The sequence below is a fragment of the Indicator indicator genome, chromosome 1 (genome assembly GCF_027791375.1).
Source record: "Indicator indicator isolate 239-I01 chromosome 1, UM_Iind_1.1, whole genome shotgun sequence".
Taxonomy (NCBI): domain Eukaryota; kingdom Metazoa; phylum Chordata; class Aves; order Piciformes; family Indicatoridae; genus Indicator; species Indicator indicator.
Genome location: NC_072010.1, coordinates 129,087,798 through 129,110,684, shown reverse-complemented (window position 1 = coordinate 129,110,684; position 22,887 = coordinate 129,087,798). Strand labels below are relative to the sequence as shown.

The 22,887-nt window shown below is 47.7% G+C and overlaps 1 protein-coding gene across 1 annotated transcript in view; it reads right to left on the bottom strand.

Annotated features, from left to right (window-relative positions):
* Positions 1-10,736: 10,736 nt before the first annotated feature.
* The window catches only part of MAP7D2 (MAP7 domain containing 2), a 77,254-nt gene continuing 65,103 nt past the window's right edge, over positions 10,737-22,887 (bottom strand). The window contains exons 9-16 of the mRNA XM_054396425.1: positions 20,435-20,667; positions 19,927-20,053; positions 18,777-18,981; positions 17,624-17,728; positions 15,187-15,240; positions 14,464-14,542; positions 12,830-13,016; positions 10,737-10,986 (exon numbers count right to left, since the gene is read on the bottom strand). Of these exons, the coding sequence (XP_054252400.1) occupies positions 10,737-10,986; positions 12,830-13,016; positions 14,464-14,542; positions 15,187-15,240; positions 17,624-17,728; positions 18,777-18,981; positions 19,927-20,053; positions 20,435-20,667 (1,240 nt within the window). The remainder of the gene's footprint in view (positions 10,987-12,829; positions 13,017-14,463; positions 14,543-15,186; positions 15,241-17,623; positions 17,729-18,776; positions 18,982-19,926; positions 20,054-20,434; positions 20,668-22,887) is intronic.

Sequence of the window (22,887 nt, the reverse complement as noted above, 5' to 3'; positions counted from 1 at the left end):
CGACACCAACCCTGCCTGCATTACCTCCTGACAGGTGAACACCCACAAGGCAAGGCTGCACCGAAATCAAGCCTGTCTCATGGCAGGGCAGGCAGATGGAGACTGGGCTGGAGCACTCTTACAAAAGTGGTGGCAGAAATACCAGTTATTTTGCTGAAGGCAGATGTGGAGGAGTGCATGGACACTCATTAAGGCAGACAGCTGTTTATCAGGAAAACAGGGCGTGCCTCTGAAGGAAGTTAATTAATCTCAGCTCACTTCACCAACACTAACATTAAAAAAAAAATCCTCATGGCTTCTGAGTAGTTCTTCAGACTACTGGAAAGATGAAAACAAGGGGAAAGATTTAGTCATCCACATTCTCTGCTCTTCTCTACCCAGCCCTGCATCTCACATCCTAACACAACGTGGCTTCCATCACCAGAGATCCTTCCAATACCTTTTGCATGTTTCTTTCCCTCACTTCCTGGCATCCTCTTCCATGCTCTTCCTCCAGCCATCCACACCCAACAAAACTTTCACAGAAGATTCACTTTTCCTTGAGGCCCAGAAACACACAAGGTAAGCAGGTAATTAAAATCTCCCAGCAATTTGAGTCGCCTTTGTTTCAAACCCTTGCAATTCAGGAACCAACAGTGTATTTACACCTGACTTGAGGCATTTAAGAACTGCAATAAAAATTAGGTGTTGTTCAGGATGGAGTTGAGCCAAGCGAGAAGATGGCTATCACTGCTTCCTCCTGAGATATTACTGCTCCCTCAGATGTGTATGAGCCACAGAATCATAGAATTGCTAGGGTTGGAAGATCATCCAGCTCCAACCCCCTGCCATGGGCAGGGACACCTCACACTACAGCAGGTTGCTCACAGCCACATCCAACCTGGCCTTAAAAACCTCTAGAAATGAGGCTTCCACCACCTCCCTGGGCAACCTGTGCCAGTGTCTCACCACCCTCATGAGGAAGATTTTCTTCCTAACACCCCGTCTGAATTACCCACTTCTAGTTCTGGTCCATTGTGCTCCAGTCCTATCACTCCCTGACACCCTAGAAAGTCCCTCACCAGCCTTCTTGTAGTCCCCTTAAGATACTGGAAGGCCCCTACTAAACCAACCAAAAAAGTATCAAACCCCACAGATCTGGTAAAATCGGTACCAATTCACCTCCTTTGGTTTCACTCAATCCTGAAAATAAGCTAAGCCACAGACAGGCTAAAAATTAAGCTATGACTGCTATGCTTTAAAACCTGTAGTGCTTTAAGCCATCACAAACGCACTACCTGGTGCAAATCTGTGCGTGACAACACATAAATTACTCGGAACAGGTATTGATACCCTGTCCACCTCCGAGGAGCAGCGAGCAGCAGCCTCAGCTCTGCCGTGCTGCTCGCCCAGCAGGTTCACAGCAACGCGGCTCTTCTGCAGCCACCAGGACACGGGGGCACGGCACTGACAGCCCCGCGGTCTCTCGTCGCCCCTGCCCCATGCCTCGGGCTCCACGCACCGTGCCGCAAGCCGCCCCGCAGCCGTGCACAGCCATTCCTCTACACGCACACCGGCAGGGACACACGTGAGGAGCGGCGGGTCACGGACGCCGCTGCTCCACGTTAGCCAAGCATCGGCAGATCCAAGACGAGGCCAGCAAAATCCTCTCTGACCTTCCGTCCCCACGGCACCCGCTGCCGCCGGACAAAACACCTCCCCGCTCAGCCGGGGAACAGAAGGCGGCACCTCCCAACCGTCCTCACCGCCTCCCCGGGCTGCACGGAGCGGCAGACCCTCCAGTGGACGCACCGTAGGGGCGGTGGAGCTCATGCACCTCGGCCCGGCGGAACCCCCAGGGCTCGGCCCAGCCTGCTCCTTCCCGTCCGTCAAGACGGGGACTGGGCCCGTCCGGCGCCAGGGCGCGCAGGCGGCGCTGACAGGACAATGACCGCCGCCACCGAACACCCGGCTCCGGCCCCGGCTCCGCCTCACCCACCAGCCAGACCCTCGCTCGGCCATCCCCCCGCTCCGCGCCGGGCCTCACCAGGCCCCATCGAGGCCATGGGGCTGCCGCAGTCCCCTGCACTCACCGCCAGCGGGGCTGCTGCCGGATCCTCTGCTGGGATGGCCGCAGGAGCCGCGCCGCCGCCGCCGCCTCCTCCTCCTCCTCCTCCGCCCGCTCCTCCGGCCGCCGGCGCTCCGCCTGGAGCAGGTGCCCGACGGGGAGGCGGGGCGGGTCTCGACGGGCCGCGCCGGCCGCAGCTGCTCCCTACGGGCGCGACGGAGAGAAAGGGCGGGCGGAGGACGGGCGCCCCGGAAGAGGAGGAGCGGGCGGGGCTGGGCGGTGGCAGTACCTCCCCCTCCCGCTCCTCAGGGCTGCTCGGTGGCCTCCCGGCCCGGTGCGAATCGCCCCGGAGGCGACATGTCGCCTGCTCGGCCTGGGCGCTGTAAAGGGCAGGCGCTGGGGCCTCCATGTCGGCTACTCGTTCCCGACTGCGGCAGCGCGGATGGGGTGCTGTGGCACCTCCTGGGGTTTACTGAGAGCTCTGAGACCCTCAGCTAGAAAGCCCTGTGAAGAGCAGCCTCCTCCCATGGCACTTCCCTTGGGCCCTTCTCGGGACCGGGGATCGGCTGTCGGCTTCTGCACAGGACCAAGGCAGGCCCGAAGCGCCGGGGTTTACCGGGGAGACACCTCGGCCGCGGTCCTAGCCCTCTCGCCAGTCGCGGGCAGGAGGTCAGAGGCCTCTCTGAGGCCGGAGGGGTCGGACTCTGCAGTTACACCGACTGCAGTGCTGTGGCGAGGCCGCACTACGAGCGGGGAGGCGCAGCCCCGGTGCTGCCGGCTGGACTGCCAGGTAAGGCGGCCGTGGCTTGCTCGTCACGGGCTGCTTCAGCCGATGCTGCCAGGCTTGAGACGCCTCTAAGGAAAGCTTCGGTGTCTTTCGCCAAGGCTCCTGTCAGGTTCCTGGAATGCCCGTCTGAGCGTGTGCCGCGGCACTGCAGCGCTCTCCTTGCCTGGGAGATAGGATTCAAGCCAGCGATGTGAACGTTACTCTTCCTAGGCCGCTGGGATGCACGCCGGGGATTGTCAGTCACGATACCCAGCAGGCCTAACAGGTTTGGCCTTGGGCTGAGGGAGTTTTTCCTTCAGGGAGCTGTAAACAGCAGCAGCACGCACGGACACATAGTGAATTCCTTTCAAAAGTATCTTTTTGTGGTGAAAAAACCCTAGGAAATAGATTTAAAGATCATGCAAAACCACATAAAAAAGAGACACTGATGCTACATGTGGCATTTGACATCCGAGGCTGTTGTTGGTCAAGAATTGTTTGGTGCATGGCCAGATGAACTCATTAATATAAATTTGATCCAGATCAAGCTCAGATAAACACTTTTTGTTTTAGCCCAAGCACAGAAGTGGTGCTGGATTTTCACAGTAGATGCAGGAACATGTGTGATACCTGATAGTGCAGCCTTACAATGGCATGGGCAGGTGATAGCTGATCTGATGGAAAGTTTGCCAAAACCAACGTAGCTTGTCAACACTTTTTAAAGTCGTTTCCCCCCCCAAAACAAACAAACAAACAAACCAACCCCCACAGCCAAGGCCAATCAGCTTTCTGTGGTACAGCCTTGACGTTTCTGATCCAGCTCAGAGTCAATCTGACCTGACAAGGTGAAGTTAGATTTTTATATCCCCTGTATAAAGAGTGGAGAGGAAGAGTGGCTTACTCTTGGCCTCTTCATTAGATGTACTTCAAAGGGGTTTCCTTATGTTGCAAATATCAGTGCAGGCTGGCAACTGTGGCTACCCTTCAGATGCTGACATCTTGCACTCCATTTATAGGACTGATTTTTTTAGCAGAGTGTTGTCTTCAGGTTTCCATCTTCTCAACCTGAACAGAGTTGCCCTGGATCCTTTCTCACAGCTATAAATCTGGTTGCTGTCTTTGTCCACACAATCCTGCTTGGTTCTTTCTAGGCTGGCTCAAACATGAGGAGCCCCACAAGGCTGTAGTACAAAATAATTTCCTATGCTCACCAAAACACTTTAAAGTTCTCTTCTAAAAAGCATATAGAAGGATAAGATTATGTCTAAATGTAGTAGTAGTGTCTTCCCAGTTAAAAGGGACTCTCTCTACCACTACCTGAAGGGAGGAGAGGCCAGCGTCTTCTTGGTGTCAAGCAACAGGACCAGAGGAAATGGTTTCAAGCTGCACCAGGGGAGGATCAGGCTGGGTGTTAGGAAATATTTCTTCACTGGAAGGGCTCTCAAACATTGGAATGGTCTGCCCTGGGCAGTGCTGGAGTCACCATCCCTTGAGGTTTTTAAGCAGCTTGTGGGCCTGACACTTAGGGACATGGTTTAGTGTTGACCCTTCAGTGCTGGGTTGAAGGTTGGACTGGATGAGCTTGGAGGTCTCTTCCAACCAGATATATTCTGTGATTCTGTGACTGCAAAAGGTTTAATGAACTATACAGCATAGAAATCCAGTGGCAAGCTGCACTAAATGCTTACTTCCTCTTTGCCATGTGGACATTTTTGCTAATAGGAGCTCAGGGTGAGAACTGGGCAGAGGAAGCTTCAGCTTGAGAAACTGAGACTCAAGTGGGCAGATGCCGTGAGTCTGCACTGTCCCAAAGAAACCTGAGCCAGCCTCCCAGGTCATGTGCAGTACCAGTGTGGCAGCTCTCTTAACAATATGCAGGAATATCACTGTGTAGGCAGCTACAGCTTCATTCTCAAGGTTGGAAAAGTCAAATTAACAGAAAAAAAGATGTGGTTTATTCCCTACTTCACAGTTTGTCTGCTTGCTCTGTAGAGTGGAGCTAGCACTGCCCTGCAATTTAAAACCTCACTTGAAGCAAAAACTGCTCCAAAGCACTAAGTACAGACAACCCACCTCTGTGTGTGTCTAATAAACTTCTACAGTGCATAAGCCAAACTATTAAACCTCACTGTTAACTTACCTACTTGCATTCACCTTGATCCCATAAACATTTATCCTGAGGGACAGCAGGATGGATACTACCTTGTAAATACACAAGGGTTTCAATGGTTGGGGCTGTGTAGCCTAAGAAAACAAAAAAGGCCTTAAACACACTCCACAAATTAAATTAATATTCAAAGCAGTGTCTGTTAGTAGTGCCACAGCATCATTATTCTCCATCTCTAAATTGTGAAGGCCATTCTGTTGCACAACACTTGGCAATTACTGCCTATTAAGACTAATTATTTTAATCTATTTCCATGGTGGGTTTTGTTGTTTTGTGTTTGATTGTTGTTGTTTGGGGTTTTTTTTCCTCATTAAGTATCATTAGAATAGAAGAACAGCTTCCATGCTCCTTTAATGTTTCACTTAGTAAACATTCCCTTTGCAAAGAGCATGGCTGCACTTTGCATGCTGAATACTTGGAAATGATTAATGGAAGTCACCAAGAATTCACAGGCAGAAACTAGCCCGTGGTAGCAGCCAGCTCCTGTCTATCTCTTCTTTCAAGGAAGCATTTTCCTTTCCACAGAAGACATTACTATTGACACTGAACTGTGCCAAACTCTTTATGTTGAGTTGGTCGTTTTGTTTTCTAAAGTGGAAATAAAGCTTTCCTTGATCTCAGGAAGGTCAGGCCCAGAAGCAGGTAGAGCAGAGGAGGCTGAGCTGTGCTGGGGAATGCTTTCCTGTGCTGCCCAGCTCACTATCACAGTAGCTGCTGTTGCATGCCTGTTCTCCAGTGAGGTGGAAAGGATCAACTAAAAGTTCTTTGTAAGGAGTGGGATAGCTTGGTTGTCATCCACAACTCCTTTTGGTGTCTGCAGACAGAACCTATAGGTGGTAATAAGTGGCTCTGCTCAGGGATGACCAATGACAGAACAAGGGGCACTGGGTGCCAGCTGGAGCAGAGGAGGTGCCACAGGAACAGAAGGGAAACCTTTTATCCTGTGAGGGTACCAGAGCCAAGGAACAGGCTTCCCAGAGAGGTTGTGCAGTCTCCTTTTCTGGAAACATTCCAAACCTGCCTGGATGTGTTCCTGTGTGACCTGTTCTGGAATAGGGTTGAACTGGATGATCTTTCACGGTCCCCTCCAACCCCTACCATTTCCTCTGGAGCTGAGGAAATAAGTAAGGCCTACATTATTTAGCTTTGAAATGTAAGGAAAGCAGTAAAGTAATTGCTTAATTAAAACCCAAAGGAATGGGAGAGGATGACTGAGTGCATGACTGGGCTCTGATAGCATCACCAAATTAGTCTTTAAAGAGAACCTTCAGTGAGGCTGGGCTGCTATGATGTAACAATGCTTCTATGTTTTATTTATGAGGTTATCAGGACTCTCCTGTTGGAACATGTGGAAGGGTGCTGTTGCCACTGGGCCTGTGTAAACTTGGTAAGGTTTTGGCAAGTTACCAGTGAGAACGATCTCAGTGTGTGAACTAACACCCATGTGGGGACATAAACAAAGTAAGAGGACTTTAAGGCTTTGAACAAAGCTTCTCACCCAAGAGGCCACAGCCGATGAATCTGGGGAGGAAGGCAGAAGTGCAGAGTGGCTGCATTTCTTTGCAAGTGCAAGAGGTAGATCTTGGAACAGTGACAGAAGGAGAAACTGCAGGGGAGCAGCAGGGTGAGAAGTCTGAGGAGAGATCAGATATTTAAATATCCACTTTAATAGGACATTGTTGGCTGGAGAGGTTGGCTGAGGACAATCTCATGAGGTCCAATACGGCAAAGTGCAAGGTCCTGCACCTAGGTCAGGGCAATCCTAGATATCAATCCAGGCCAGGGGATGATGAAAGTGAAAGCAGCCCTGCAGAAAAGGACTTGGGGGTGCTGGTGGATGAGGCAACAAGTAAGTGCCTAAGTGTGTACTTGCAGCCCTTAGAGAGGGCAGACCTTAGAGCTACATTTCAATATCTGAAGGGAATCTACAGGAAGGCTGTGGGGGGACCATTTAGAAGGGCTTGGAGTGATAGGACCAGAGGAAATGGTTTGAAACTGGAGCAGGGCAGATTTAGGTTGGACATCAGAAAGAAGTTCTTTACAATGAGAGTGGTGAAATACTGAAACAGGCTGCCCAGGGATGTGGTTTAGGCCTCATCCCTGGAGACATTCAAGATCAGATTGGATGTGTCCCTGGGCAGCCTGGTTTAGTTCACAGGCTCACAGGATGTTAGGGGTTGGAAGGGACCTCTGGAGGTCATTGAGTCCAACCCCCTGCCAGGGCAGGACCATAGAATTCAGCATAGGTTGCATAGGAATGCATCCAGACAGGGCTGGAAAGTCTCCAAAGAAGGAGACTCCACAACCTCTCTGGGCAGCCTGTTCCAGTGCTCTGGGACCCTCACAGTGAAGAAGTTCCTCCTCATGTTGAGGTGGAACCTCCTGTGCTGCAGTTTCCATCCATTGCCCCTTGTCCTATCACAGGGTGCAGTGGAGCAGAGGCTGTCCCCTCCCTCTTGACCCCCAGCCCTCAGCTATTGATAGACATCTATTAAATCCCCACTCAGTCTTCTCCTCTCCAGACTAACCAGCCCCAGGTCTCTCAGCCTCTCCTCCCCAGGCAGTCTCCAGTCCCTTCAGCATCCTTGAGCCCTCCCTTGGACTCTCTCCAGCAGATCCCTGTCCCTCCTGACCTGGGGAGCCCAGAACTGGATGCAATATTCCAGGTGAGGTCTCAGCAGGGCAGAGTAGAGGGGCAGGAAACCTCCCTGGACCTTCTGGCCACACTCCTCTGAATGCCCCCCAGGACCCCCTTGGCCTTCTTGGCCCCCAGGGCACATTGCTGTCCCTTGCACAACTTGTTGTCCACCAGCACTCCCAGCTCCTTCTCCCTGGGGCTGCTCTCCAGCAGATCCCCTCCCAACCTGTCCTGCTGCAGTTTGTTCTTCCTTCCCAGCTGCAGGACTCTGCACTCATCCTTGTTGAACCTCATTAGGTTCCTCTCTGCCCAGTTCTGTCTGTCCAAGTCTCACTGAATGGCCTCACAAGCCTTCAGGTGTCTCAGCCAAGCCTCCCAGTTTGGTATCATCATCAAACTTGCTGAGCAGACTCTGTCTGTCTCCCCACATCAATGTCATTGATGAAGATGTTGAACAGGACCACACCCAGCACTGATCCCTGGGGGACTCCACTAGTTAGCTCTCCAGCTGGACTTGGCACCATTGACCTCAACTCTTTGGACTCTATTTTGTAACCAGTCCCCAGTCCATCTCACTGTCTGCTCTTCTATCCCACACTTCCTGAACTTACTCACAGGGATGCTATGGGAGACAGTGTCAAAAGCCTTACTAAGGTCAAGGTAGACTACATCCACTGCTCTCCCTGCATCTTCCCATTCAGTTATGACATCACAGAACGCCATCAGATTAGGCAAGCAGGATTTTCCCTTGGTAAATCCATGTGCTGGGGACACAAGAACTGGATGCAGTACTCCAGGTAGGGGGTCTCTGATGTTTTTTTTTAATCCTGTTTTGCTGGGAGTCAAATAATGCTAAGAAACAAGTTGGAGTCATAAATGAAAATGTATTTCACCTTTATACATGCTATACAGGTCATGCAAATACAGAAATCTACAGGTTATACAATGGCACCATAATAAAATATAATGTGACATTTGTCCAACACAACAGATCACAGCAAAACCACCTGCCTTGGTTTATTATTTAAGAAAAAAAGATGAAGGAGACTAATTTGGAAGACACAGCACCATGCTACAGCTTACTGCACAGTCGAAAGGAAGGATTTCTCTGAGGAGCACTAACAGAGCTGGATTGGTGTAGGTCTGATTTCTTCTACATCACACAATGTCATTGGTTACTTGCCCATTGCTGGCTTCAAAAAGCACAAGAAGGGGGCTCCAACTGAGCTCACGTTATGCTGTGAACGCCCTTACACATGGAAAAAAAAACAAAGTAAAGAAACCACACACACACACTCCCCAGTTTTCCCACCTCTTTTGTGTTAGTGTCCACAGACAGTTTGAGTTATAATTTATTCTTAAAAGAACCTGGACAAAAGTGTCCTCAAAGCAGCACATGATTGTAGTTCACCACCAAAGTTAATGACATCAAGACATGACACATCTTGATGTGAATTCTTCCATCCAGATGCCTGCAGAACCTTAAGGGTCTTAGCAGTGTTCCCCAAAGGGGTCTCAGCCTTTGTATTTTTGCTTATTTGTTTTGTTGCTGACAATCTTGGTTTGTTGAGCCTCTAAGAAAGACAAAATACTTCTCCCATGTGATAGAAAGCCTGCTGGTATTAATCAAGTGTCTGCATCTTCAAAGATTAAGGTGTTAACCTCACCCCCCCAGCCACTCACTTGGATCTACTACAGCTATTTTTATTTTTTTTATATATATATATATATAATGTATTTGAAGAGATTACACTAGGCAGTTGGCCTACCTTGTTCACAGGTGTTCCACAAGCATCTTTTTAAACACATACTTGATAGTCACTCCCAGACTAATATTAACCAGTGCCACTAGAGACTAAAAGTGTCAACATAACCATGCTCCACCAGCACCAAAAAGGCTCTTTTGATTCCAGCAGTTTTTCAAACCTCTCCAGCTGCAGCTTTGAATTCTACACCTGCACAAAAGTTGCCAATAACTCCGTATTAAAAGTCTTAAAGTACAGCATTATCATTTTGTTTCAATGCACTGTGGGCAAATCTCATTTTTATCCTATTTACAAGAAAAAAAAAAAAGGTGTCTAAGTGGATGCATAATAAAGCTGAAATAAGAATTATTTCCAAGTCAAATGCACAGGTTGAAAGAAAAAAAAAAAACACACAACAAAACAAACCCAAACATCACAGTGAAGTGTTGAGATGAACTTAAATTAAAAGGAGAAGTAAGTGCTTGATGAGCAGCTAAAGCTCAAATCCTAACGCCACATTCAGCCTTCCCTGAAACCATCAAGGCTCTGCATCGTTGGTTTCTGCCAAAAGCAGAAATATTCCCTGGGAAGACAAAGTTTTATTCAGCTCTGATTATTTGAACTCCAATATTCGAAGCCTGCAGAAGCTTCCCCCCGCCCTGCCAAGTGACAAGCTCCTATTTTCCTGCCAGCACCATGACAGGGATGTATCTCCTCCACAAACTGCTACCTCTGGCAATTCAAAGAGAGAAGAATAGTGAGGCAGCTCTGAGTGAAATGATTTCAGTTTTCTAACTCAGAATACATTCTTTCCCAAAACACCTGTGGTGGCCCTGTGACACCGTCACTGAAGCCTACTATGGCTTCTTACCTCTGCAGGCTTTCCAGGGTCAGTGATTCTACATCATGCTGCAAGTTACTTAGAGCAGCAGATGAGAGTAAGCAGCAACAGTAAGGACCACTTTGCTATGCTGGCTCTGCTTTTAACTGTTTTCTTCATGCAATGATGCTCCAAGGACGTAGAGGAAAGGAAGCACTTCAAGAAAAATGAAACAAAACAACCTAAAACCAACCAACCCACCCCTCCTGTTCTCATTTTACTCTGAATGCATGAAGGAAACGTTTCCATTTAGCAGATGCCTTCTGTTGCTAGGATATGCTCAGTTTGCATATGCTGCCTATTTACAAAGAGCTGCAAATATGAAAGGTTTTGCTGAATTTCCAGATCTGTGAGACCAGCTTTCTCCTTCCTCCCTCCCTCCACAGCTGTTCTATTTTTCTGGGAAGCTGGTAAGCAATCACAGCAGTTTCTCGTATCTAAGATGTTTCTCACAAGACTGTACCTTTGTCTGTTCTGCTGGAAAGCCAGGCTGTCAACAGATAGAATTGAGTGTATTTTCCTGTCCTGGACTGTTAAATCCCTCAATCAGGTTTTTGTTACAGTCATCTAGGCTAATGGTATCGCTGGACATCTTGGAGTAGGTAGCTTGGCCTGTGAAATCCAAGAGATCTTCAAGAGCCTTGGCATTACTGGTCCCGTTCTGGTCCAAAGAAACCCCAGGCATGAGTTCATTCATGGGTGAATATTCAGGGATGGAGATAAGTTCTTCTTTTGAAACTGGGCTGTACAAAAGAGAAACAAAAGGAAGATGCAGAATAAGAGCTGTGTCACTTCTCATTTAGCACAGCCAATTTTCTCACTGTCCATAAACCACTACTTCTCTGAAGGCCAACTGCAGCAAACCTTTCCCTAGAGTCCCTAGTGCCTTTCCTAATCCAAACAGAGAGGTCACACCTAATTTATACCCTCTAAAGATACAGGTTTGTGGTAGCTGTGTGATGTGAGCACTCATCTCCTAAAAACAAATATCTGAAAGTTTATTGCCAACTCAATAGTCCCTCCACCACCCCCTTGCTTAAATCACACAATCATAGAATGGTAGGGGTTGGAAAAGACCTCAAAAGCTCATCCAGTCCAACATCCCTGACAGAGCAGGAGCACCTAGAGCAGGACACACAGGAACACATCCAGGTGGCTTTGGAATGTCTCCAGAGAAGGAGACTCCACAACCTCTCTGGCCAGCCTGCTCCAGGGCTCTGGCACCCTCACAGGGGAAAAAGTTTCCCTCCTGTTCCTGTGGCACCTCCTCTCCTCCAGCTGGCACCCAGTGCCCCTTGTGCTGTCCTTGGACATCCCTGAGCAGAGCCTGGCTCTGTCCTCCCCACACTGCCCTGCACATCTTTGTAAGCATGAATGAAGTCACCCTTCAGGCTCCTCTGCTCCAAGCTCCAAGCCCCAACTCCCTCAGCCTGTCCTCAGCAGGGAGATGTTCCACTGCCTGCAGCAGCTTTGTGGCTCTGCACTTGACTCTCTCAAGCAGTTCCCTTGGGTCCTTCTGGAACTGAGAAAGTCCTGAAATATTTATTGTGTCTTGCAAATTAATTGTCCTGACCTTGAAAACATTTACCCAAAGTATTTCACTATTCACAATTGAAAAAAAAAAAAAAAATTCTTTCTTACAACCTTATGCTATACTTTGGATATTAAAAAATCCTGGAATTAAGTTTAGGAAATGCTGCTACCAGCTGACACTTTGCCAAGCTGAGCAAGGCTTTTCCAGTTTGCAGAGGAGAAGGCACAGGAAGGATTTCAGAAGGATTTCCAAAACTACAAAGGAATGGCAAGGAAGTTGAGAACAAAACTACTGTGCATCAAGTCCTGCAACACAAAACCTGGGGGATGACCAATGAGCCTAGCAAGAAACTAATCACCCATCAAATAATGTCATTTACCTAATGAGGCTGCACTGTGGACCTTGCTGCAAACAGCAGCAGCAGGTTGAAGATGGAGTTGGATAAACCTCTGGGCAGCAGGTCCATCAGTGGCTGTTTCAAAGGGCAAGGCAAAGTCCTGCCCTTCAGCATCCCTCATGAACACTTCTGTGTTGTCTTGGACTGCACACAGTGGTGGTCTCAGGTGTCTCCCCTAACTAGTTTTTTCTTACTGGTACTCTCTGAGACCAAATAATGGCACTAGAAGGGCTTCTGGTCTGTCCCAACAGGGCATTCCTCAGGGATTGATGTAGATTTGCTGGAAATACTGAATCAATATGAGAGGTGAAGTGGTCTTGCTGATTAAAGCAGCAGTGTGTGAAAATTCCATGTTTACAATCCAGAGATAGCTTTCTCATAGCAGCCTTAAATTACCAACTTCCCTGTTTCCTGCAAGTTCTCCCATAAAAATCCAACAGTACTGAATCCACACTCAGTTATTTACCAATTTCTGTGTATTGGCTCCAGTTAAGTACTCCAAGTTATGAATTCTTCTCTTTGTTCTGTTGGGGTGGAGGGACAGAAGCTTTGTGCATCATAGCTGTGCAGTCTTGACACATGTTAAAATGAGACAGAAAAACTTGGTGTCTCCAATATGAATTCCACACTTCCTATTGGTAGATGTGGTCCTTACCTCACATCCATGGACTGAACCTCATCTGCTGAATCTTCCATGCTGCTACATTTCCCATCAACAGCTTCTAGCTGAATAAGTCCTGGTACTGATTTTAGTCCATTAGCAACTACATCTTGGGAAGGGAACACAGAGGCAGCACTTTCTAAGCTTTTATTTTTCAGGCAGCTTGCCAATCCATTGATCTCTGTAAAAGAAGGTTAGAAATTACCACAGCAGCAACTTCTTTACATTTGTGATTTCCAAAAAATCACAAATGCTCTTAAGTAATAGGTCAGGAAGAAGAAAGGAAGACTGACAATGCAGTAAGACTGAGCTTTATCTTTGACTCATCAGACTGTACTGTCAACTCTCTTTTCCACTCTAAAATTGCTCTTTATGCTGCATCTTTGAAATCTGAAAAAACAGGAAGAGAATCATAGAATACCAGGTTGGAAGGGACCTCAAGGATCATCTGCTCCGACCTTCCCAATCCCACCCTGCACCCCATCTCCCTGGGCTGGGCTCTGCCACAGATTCCTGAGAGCCCAGGACTAGGACAGAAACACCCAAGGCACTGGGAGACTGTCCTGCTGCTGGAGTGCATCCAGCCCAGGACACATCCACAATCCCACCCCATCTGCTCTCCTCTCCCACAGCAGAGCTGGGCAATGCTGTTTGGAAATACAGCACAGTCAGCAACAGGGGGCAGGAAGAGAGTCCACCCCCTCTACAAGCTGCTCCAGGTTTGTAGTCAGCAGCTCCTGCCCTCAGAGTTTCCCTCCTGCCCCTCTGGCCTCCATCAGCTCATGCAGAAATATTTTAGTACTACATAAAAGATAAAACCCTTAGCCTGGGGAAGTAACCAAAACATACCTAAATGGCAGCTATGTTTTTTTGATTTAGTGAGTCTTTAACTAACACTTTTTCCTGTAAAAATGAGGGAAATGTAAGATTTAAATCAATGCCAGAAAAAAACTTACAAGCTTGCTTGTGTGCAAAAATGATCTACCTGCAAAATTCAAAGGCAGGATTGCAGCAACCAACCCCACTGTCAGATTGGGGCTTCTCATTGCCAGAAATGCTATGTCAGGTACTCAAGTGGAGGAGAAACTTCTGCTTATGTGGCACAACAAAGCCAAGTCTCTGGTTTCTAACATTTCTGGCTCTGCTTTTTGAGATGAAAGCAAAAAAATGTGTGATAGCATCCAGTACTCTCCCTCAGATTAAAAAACTCTGAAGAGAACTAACCTGTGAAAACAGGTCAGAGAAACATAGACCCATAGAATGGTTTGGGATGGAAGGACCTCTGAAGGTCATCCAGTCCAACCCCTCTGCAGTCAGCAGCGACATCCTCCACTAGAGCCTCACCCTGAGCATCTCCAGGGATGGGGCCCCAACCACCTCCCTGGGCAACCTGTTGCAGTGTTCCACCACCCTCATGGTGCACAACTTGTTCCTCACATCCAATCTCAATCTGCTCTTCTCTTAGTTTCAAACCATTGTCCCTTGTCCTGTCCCTGCAGGCCTTTGCAAACAGTCCCTCTGCAGCCTTCTTGTAGCCCCTTCAGGTACTGGAAGGCTGCTCTTAGGTCTCCCCAGAGCCTTCTCTTCTCCAGGCTGAACAACCCCAGCTTCCCCATGGCAATTTTTACCTGGCTGGTTGAGAACAAGGGCCTTTGGTTGCTTTTCCACATTCAAAGTCGGTGGTACCTCCAGTTTTGGTTCTTCCTTCTGTAATCAAGTAATGAGTCAACTGCATTAGACAAAGAACTGTAACCTTCATGGAACCAGTTGGACTTCAAACTTGCAGGACTGCCCAGGGTCATGGAGTGGTCAAAGGTCATCAACAGCAAGACAAGATTTTGTTTTCCTGTATATTTAGGCATACAATGACTTACTTATTTCACTTTGAAAAGAAACCATTCCCTGAGGGGAACTGAAAAAACACTTTCCTTAGTAGGAAACTACAAGCAGAAGTGACAACTTGACTCTTGCCACTTCCTAGCTGGACACGATTGCCTTGTTCTCATCCTGTGTTAACATGGAGAGCTCAGTAACTGATTCAGTGCCTGATACAAAGCAGAAGATACATCACAGCAGCAACACTACAGCTCCAGCATCCAGGAGTGGGCTCTTACCTCCTTGCTAGATACTTAGGGAGGCAAGTCTCTAACAGCTGCATAAAACTCTGTCTGTAGCAGTGGCACAGCAGGAACTGTGACACAGCAGCAGTCATTCTCAGTTCCAGATACACTCTACATCCAAATCTGAGATGCATCTAAGTATCCCACCTAACAGGGAACTACTCTAAAGTTTAATTTTCACATATGGATACTAAACCAAAAGAGCCTTGCCCACCACACACTGGTTCATACCTTCATTTCTGGTGTTTCACTCCTCCTTGTTCTCTTCATTATTTCTTCTATTCTCTAGAAATCAAAACAAATTGGAGGATGAGAAGGCAGATGGAATATTTAAACAGGAAGGGACTGAAAAAGGAAGAAAAAAGGAGGAAAAACTTCTCTAGTGTGAAGATGTCATCTCTGCCTACCTTGGAAAAAGGACAATAAAGAAGAAAAGTAAAGAAAACCAATGGTAGGAAACACCTGAGAGCTGGCTGTCATGTATCACAGCCCACAGAACACCACCGTCCCCCTAGATATGATTTAGAGACAAACACTTCAATACCAGCTGTTTGCAGTTATGAGCTGTGCTCAGCTCTGGAACAAGGTATTTATTTTAAACCAAGAGGTATTATTTTCATCTTGTTGCTTTTCCTACTACTTCACAATAATCCCTTTAAAAACGTGTAAAAACCTCTTTTTCCTTTTTGAAATGGAGGAGTTGTCAGGTGATAAAAAACTCCCCATGAACCAAAGTGCTCACTGGCAGCCCAGAAGGCAGCTGTGTGCTGGGCTGCATCCAAAGTGAGAGCAGTAGGACAGAGAGGAGATTCTGCCCCTCTGCTCTGCTGAGACCCCACCTGCAGTACTGCATCCAGTTCTGGTGCCCCCAGCACAAGAGGGACCTGGAGCTGATGGAGCAAGTCCAAAGGAGGGCCACAAAGATATCAGAGAGGTGAAGAATCTCCCCTGTGGAGACAGGCTGAGAGAGTTGGGGCTGTTCAGCTTGGAGAAAAGCAGGCTCTGGGGAGACCTTAGAGCAACCTTCCAATACCTGAAGGGGGCTACAAGAAAGCTGGGAATGGACTTTTGACAAGGGCTGGGAGTGATAGGATGAGAGGGAATGGATTGAAGCTTGAGGAGGGCAGATTTAGACTGGAGATTAGGAAGAAATTCTTTCCAGTGAGGGTGGGGAGACACTGGAATAGGTTGCCCGGGAAGGCTGTGGATGCCCCAGCCCTGGAGGTGTTCAAAGCCAGGTTGGATAAGACCATGAGTCCTAGTGGTCCTAGTGGAAGGTGTCCCAGCCCATGGCAGGGTGGTTGGAACTAGATGATCTTCAAAGTCCATTCCAATCTGAACCATTCTATAAATCTATGAAAATGAAGTACCTGAAGTTGTTCTTGAAGGAAAGGGTTCAGGCATTGCTCTAAAATTATTTTTTCCCCTTTGTTCATTAAAAAACTTCTCCCAAGAAATCTGGTCTCCTTGCGCTGCTGTGAAACTAATTTGGATTTTAAGACACTTTGGTTTGCCATTCTAATCTGCAACTGCAACATGCCTCCAGCTCTGTGGTAAACAGTTAAAAATAAGATGTTGGAATCATAAATATGGCAAGAGAACCTTTTAGAACCAGACAGAAGTTCTGCAGCTGCTCTGTCTTTCCTGCCACAGAGCTGTGGAGAAAGCTAATTCATGCAGCTCCAGCCATTTCCTTGTGCAATAGTGGCCAGACAGCCCTGCTGCCTTTGCATAATGCAGCCAGAGACAAGCCAGGTGGGAGAAAACTTGTATGGTAATCACTTTGACTTCCTTAATTAAGGACATGGAGCTTTTGCTGAGCAGATCTTAAAGTCACTCATGTTCATAGATTCATAGAATGGTTTAGGTTTGAAGGGACCTTCAACATCATCTAGTTTCAACCCCCTGCCATGGGCAGAGACACCTCCCACCAGTCCAGATTGCTCAAGACCTCATCCAATCTGGCCTTCAACACCTCCAGGGAGGGAGCATCCACAGCCTCCCTGGGCAACCTGTGCCAGTGTCTCACCACCCTCACTGTAGAGACTTTCTTCCTAATCCCCAGTCCAAATCTTCCCTCCTCAAGCTTCAATCCATTGCCTCTCATTCTATTAATCCCAGCCCTTGTAAAAAGTCTCTTCCTGGCTTTCTTGTAGGCCCCTTCAGGTACTGGAAGGCTGCTCTAAGGTTTCCCCAAAGCCTTCTCTTCTCCAGGCTGAATAGCCCCAACTCTCTCAGCCTGTCCCCACAGGGGAGCTAAGATCCCTGATTATCTTCATGGCCCTCCTCTGGACCCCCTCCAGCATGTTCCTCAATAGACTATGATGTCCTGGGTTGGGCAGGTTGTGTTCCTTACTAGCCTGTGATGTCCTGGGCCGGACAGCAGTTGATGTTTGTCTCAGGAGTTTAACTTTATGAGTAGAGGCTAATTCTGTGTTTGCTTAGGATGCAGTAGGAAGCTGTTTGTTTGCCTCAGGCAATTCCACCCCTCAGCACAAATTTTGATGTCCACATTCCTCTAGCGTGAGAGCAGCAACTCCTAAATTAGGCCTAAATATCCATCTGTAATCCCTCACGATGATTATTTTGAGCTACTCCTAGGATACTTCCTGGGTTATGTATGTGACCAGCCATGAAACCATGAGGAGCTGGAGACACCAATACCTACCTTCTTGCGCTCCAGCCTTTCTTGCTCGATTTGCTGCATGATTTGCTCCCTTTCCAGGCGAAGTTGTTCAGCTGCCTCACGGGCTTTGATTTCTGCTTCTTCCCTCTAATTGAAATGTGTCAAATATAATAGGATCAATTATTCATTTCAGGTAAATTACCAGATACTATGAAGTATTTATTTATATGTATTACTTATGTATACACATACATATGTATATGGAATCAGAGAATGGTTTGAGTTGGCAGGGACCTTCAAGATCATCCCGTTCCAACCCTCCCACCATAGGCAGGGACACCTTCCACTAGCCCAGGTTGCTTAAGGCCTCACCCAGCCTGGCCTTGAACACCTCCAAGGAGGAGACATGTACAGCCTCCCTGGACAACCTGTTCCAGTGTCTCACCACCCTCACTGGAAATAATTCCTACCTAATATCCAATCTGTATCTCCCCTGTTCCAGCTTCAATCCATTGCCCCTCATCCTATCCCAACATCACTTCTGGAAAGGCATCCTTGGCTCCAGAGATCCCTTTCTATTGGCTACAACAGGTCAGAGGCTGTGCATCTGGATCTCTACATGTTTGGAAACACATCCTTGGCTCCAGAGATCCCTTTCTATTGGCTACAACAGGTCAGGGGGTGTGCATCTGGATCCCTACATGTCTGGAAACACATCCTTGGCTCCAGAGATCCCTTTCTATTGGCTACAACAGGTCAGGGGGTGTGCATCTGGATCCCTACATGTCTGGAAACACATCCTTGGCTCCAGAGATCCCTTTCTATTGGCTACAACAGGTCAGGGGGTGTGCATCTGGATCTATACATGTTTGGAAGTCATTCCATACCCTTCACTTTCCCTTTGCCTACAGAAGGGTAATTATTGCCTAGGATTTGGTATCCACACATTACCATAAGGTTTATTAAAGAGAACACAACACCACCACTATACTAAGTACAGACTGAGCAGAATATTCATAATATATTTTATAGGAAAAAAAAATCCACATATTTTAGTTCAGAAAAAGTTCTTTGTGATTTTTGTAAAGCTTTTTACCCATGAAGATTTAAGTTTGCCATCAGAACTGTACAAAAACCCCAACCTTTAACTGCTGGTGGGGTTTTGGTGGGTTCCCATTTGAGTTGGGGATGTTACCTGCTTTTCAAGTTTGGCCTGGAGCTCTTTTTCTTGCTTTTCCTTTAGCATTTGTTCTTCCTCAGCTCTTCTCCTGGCTTCCTCTTCTGCCTTTTTCCTAGCAGCTTCCTCTTCACGTTTTCTTTCTTCCTCCTTCTTACGAGCCTCTTCCTCTACACGAAGCCTTTCTTCTTCTGCCTTTCTTTTCTGTTCTTCTCTTTCAAGCCTGCAGAAAAGCCATCAACAGTGTTTTAACAGTCTGCATCCTGTTCAGTATGAACCCTATTGAGTACATGGCACACACTCAGCAGTATCTCATCATAGGTGCATCACTGCATATTTTCATGCACAATTCTCCAAGATACAGCCAAGAGGCTGAGCACATGCCCAGAATTCAGGTTGCTATCAAACTTTTCTTCCAAACTTCAGTTTACTGTCTAAGATATTACAGAGAAATTACAATTACAATTTCTATTGAAAAAAACACAGGTATGAGCAACTGCTGTGACCACTAAACCATGTCCTGAAGCAACACAGCTACAGCTTCTTCAACACCTCCAGGCATGATGACTCCACCACCTCCCTGGGCAGCCTGTTCCAGCCCCTCACCACTCTGTCACCAAAGGAGTTTTTTCCTCAAGTCTAACCTAAACCTCCCCTGCCACAACTTCAACTCATTGCCTCTCATCCTATCACCGGTTACTTGTGAGAAGAGACCAGCCCCAGCCTCACTCCAACCTCCTTTCAGGGAGCTGTAGAGAGCAATAAGATCTCCCCTCAGACTTCTCCACACTAAACACCCCCAGCTCCCTCAGCTGCTCCTCGTATGATGCCTCCAGACCCCTCCCCAGCCTCACTGTTCTTCTCTGGACACTCTCCAGCACCTCAACGTCTTTCCTGCGCTGTGGCACCAGAACTGAACCCAATGCCCAAGCTGTGGCCTCACCAGTGCCTAGTACAGGAGCACCATCACTGCTCTGCTCCTGCTGGCCACACTGGTTTTGATCCAGGCCAGGATGTTGTTGGCCTTCTTGGCCACCTGGGCCAAAATGAAAGAAATTAACACTTACATGTAAGTTGTCACCTTGATTCTAAGACTCCTAACTTCAAGTACCTTCAGTGATACAGGTTCAGTTAGCAGGTAAGGACTTCCACAAATCAACTGAGATACCTTTCCCGTTCTTCTCTCTCCTGCCTCTCCCTTTCTTCCTGTTCCTTCTGCAGGCGAGCCTGGCGTCTCTTTTCAGCTAGGATCTTGGAAGCTTCTTCTGCATCAGTGGTTCCTGCTGTCATCTTCCCTAGAAGGTGACCAAGGTTTGGAAAGTTAGGCAGGAAACAAAGAGAGTGCCCAGCACTTTCACACTCCCACAGAAGCTGAAATGGGCCCAGTTCAGACTGGGATGACATCTTTTGTTTTTCAACAGCATATCTCAGCTTTTTCAGCAGACAGACTATAGGACAGACTCCAGCCACTCATGAGGTTGTTGTGGCCAATGTGTAGAACCCAGCACTTAGAGTTGTTAAATCTCATGCTCTTGGACTCTGCCCATCTCTCCAGCTTGGCTAGGTCCCTCTGCAGAGCCCTCCTACCCTCTAAGCAACACTTAGCAGAGGTGAGGAAGAGCAGGTCAACACTGTTCATAGCTCAGGGCCCCATGAACTCTTACAGTAAGGCTCACCTTCACTGCTTTCAGCCTTCCCTGCAGAGGACAGCTGCTTCTCAGGAGCCACCTGGCTTGCCTCCTCGCTGCGTGCCCCTGGGGATTTCTGATGGCTGACATTTTCTTTCTCCTTGTCTGCTTTCTTTTTAGGAGTCTCCTGGTTGAGATGAGAAGTGGCACGATGCTTCACAGGAGAAGCTGGATATTGTTTGGCATTTTTAGGAGACTGAGGATACGTTTTTGCAACTGTCCTGATGAAGAGGAGGAAATCATAAGAACAGAAAAGAAAGAAAATATCAAAAGAGGTCACATTATACAGCTTGGAATCTTCACATATTTTGTTTCTCTTTCTTGCCTTGGCTGATTTGCACAATACTGCATAGATACCACCTGGATGCAAGACATCAGAACCTGAAAAGCAGGGAACTGGCATGCAAGTGCAAATGACTACAGAAAAATCACATTTAAAAAGACCAGTCCCACTGCTCAGGTTGCAAGCTGCAGATAGGAACTCCTGGACTACCTAAAGCAGTTACTTTAGCAGTGGCCATTTCATAACAGTTTTATTGCAGAATCACAAAATGTTAGGGGTTGGAAGGAACCTCCAGAGATCATCCAGTCCAACCCCCCTGCCAGAGCAGTAGCACCTAGAGCAGGTCACACAGGAACACAGCCAGGTGGGTTTGGAAGGTCTCCAGAGAAGACTCCACAACCTCTCTGGGCAGCTCGAGGGCTCTGCCACCCTCACAGGGAAAAGGTTTCAGGCAGTGTTTTAATCAGTACCAACACCATAGATTCAAGGCTCAAAACTCAACCCCTGCAACCTATTACACAGCTGCAGTTGTGGTGATGGCAAATGCACAGCAGCAATGTAGCTAATTGCTCCTTTAGGTGAAATGATAACCTTGGAGTGAGTTCTGGGAAAGCAGAAGGGTAAAGGTACTTGATCTACACTGAAAATAGGTGCACATTAAAGAGAACAGATTACTAGGAAACATAAAACTACCCCCCAATACCATTCATTATGTATGTAACAGCAGTAACTAGCATTAAATGCTTGTAACATTGAGAAAGGTTGGGCTGTGTGACTGAGTGGCATGGAAGAGATGACAATCTTAAAACAATCATCTGTGTGAGCCTCATTACAAATAAAAATCCTACATGAAAGTGGAAGTTACATGTCTGGTTTTATCCTTCCTTGTGGGGACAAGCTGAGGGAGCTGGGGGTCCTCAGCCTGGAGAAGAGAAGGCTCCAGGGAGACCTAAGAGCAGCCTGAAGGGGGCTACAAGAAGGCTGCAGAGGGACTGTTTGCAAAAGCCTGCAGGGATAGGATGAGAGGCAATGGTTTGAAATGAGAGCAGAGCAGACTTAGATTGGATGTGAGGAACAAGTTCTGCACCAGGAGGCTGCTGCAACACTGCACCAGGTTGCCCAGGGAGGTAGCTGAGGCCCCATCTGTGGAGATATTCAAGGTGAGGCTGGACAAGGCTGTGAGCAACCTGCTCTGTTTAAGGCTGTCCCTGCTGACTGCAGGGGGGTTGGACTAGATACCATTTGGAGGTCCCTTCCAACCCAAACCATTCTGTGATATGCAGTTATGATAGAAATGTATTTTCCTCCTATCACTTTCTATAGTCTCATACACTGTATGGGGGGGTTTGGACTATACAGTCATCCTAGCAAACATGGACAACAACTGAAAATTAATGGACTGGAGTGGCAACTTTTGGGTAGATTTAACCACAGCACTGTGAGGCCAGAGTCTATTACAGCCAGGACAACATCTGGACTACAGAACAGACAAAAATTAAATGTCTTTCAACTTCCTCCTCCCCTCCCTAAATGCATGAGGTCAGGAGAAGAAAGGATTCTCTTCCACCTTATTATGTTACATTTCAAAGAGGTTGTCACCAGAATGCAGGGAGCTCATTCAGAGCTCTCCAGCATGTGGGGAGGAAAAGACTGCAGAGTATTGCACCATCTGCACTTCCTTACTCCCACTGAAGAACCATCACAGACTCCAAAAGCCCTTGGCAGCACCTAATTAAATTTGAAGTTTAGCTCAGGTAGCCTCTGCCTGCAGGCTCAGGAGCTCCTTGCATACTCAAGTTCTCACTTTAACTAAGCTGTAGGTAAGTCTGCTCCTGGCCTCCTAACCTTCTGATCCTGATCTGATATCCTGGCTTGTCCTTGGACCTGCCTCAGTAAGGCATTGGCTAACCTTGATCACAATCACCACAACTGCCTTGGTCACTTCTGTGGTCTGCTGTGGGATAGGATTCTGTGGGTGAGGCCTCTGTCCTTGCCTGCCCTGCTGCCACCCACAGCTCCTGGCTCACCCTGACCTGCAGGGCAGCCTACTCCTGCTGGTCCCTGACAAAAACAGGCTTTGGAAGATGTGGACAGGCAAGTTTGTTCCCAGCTCTTGTGAAAAAACAGCAATGGAAGAAGCCAAGGAGACTGGTTGGTG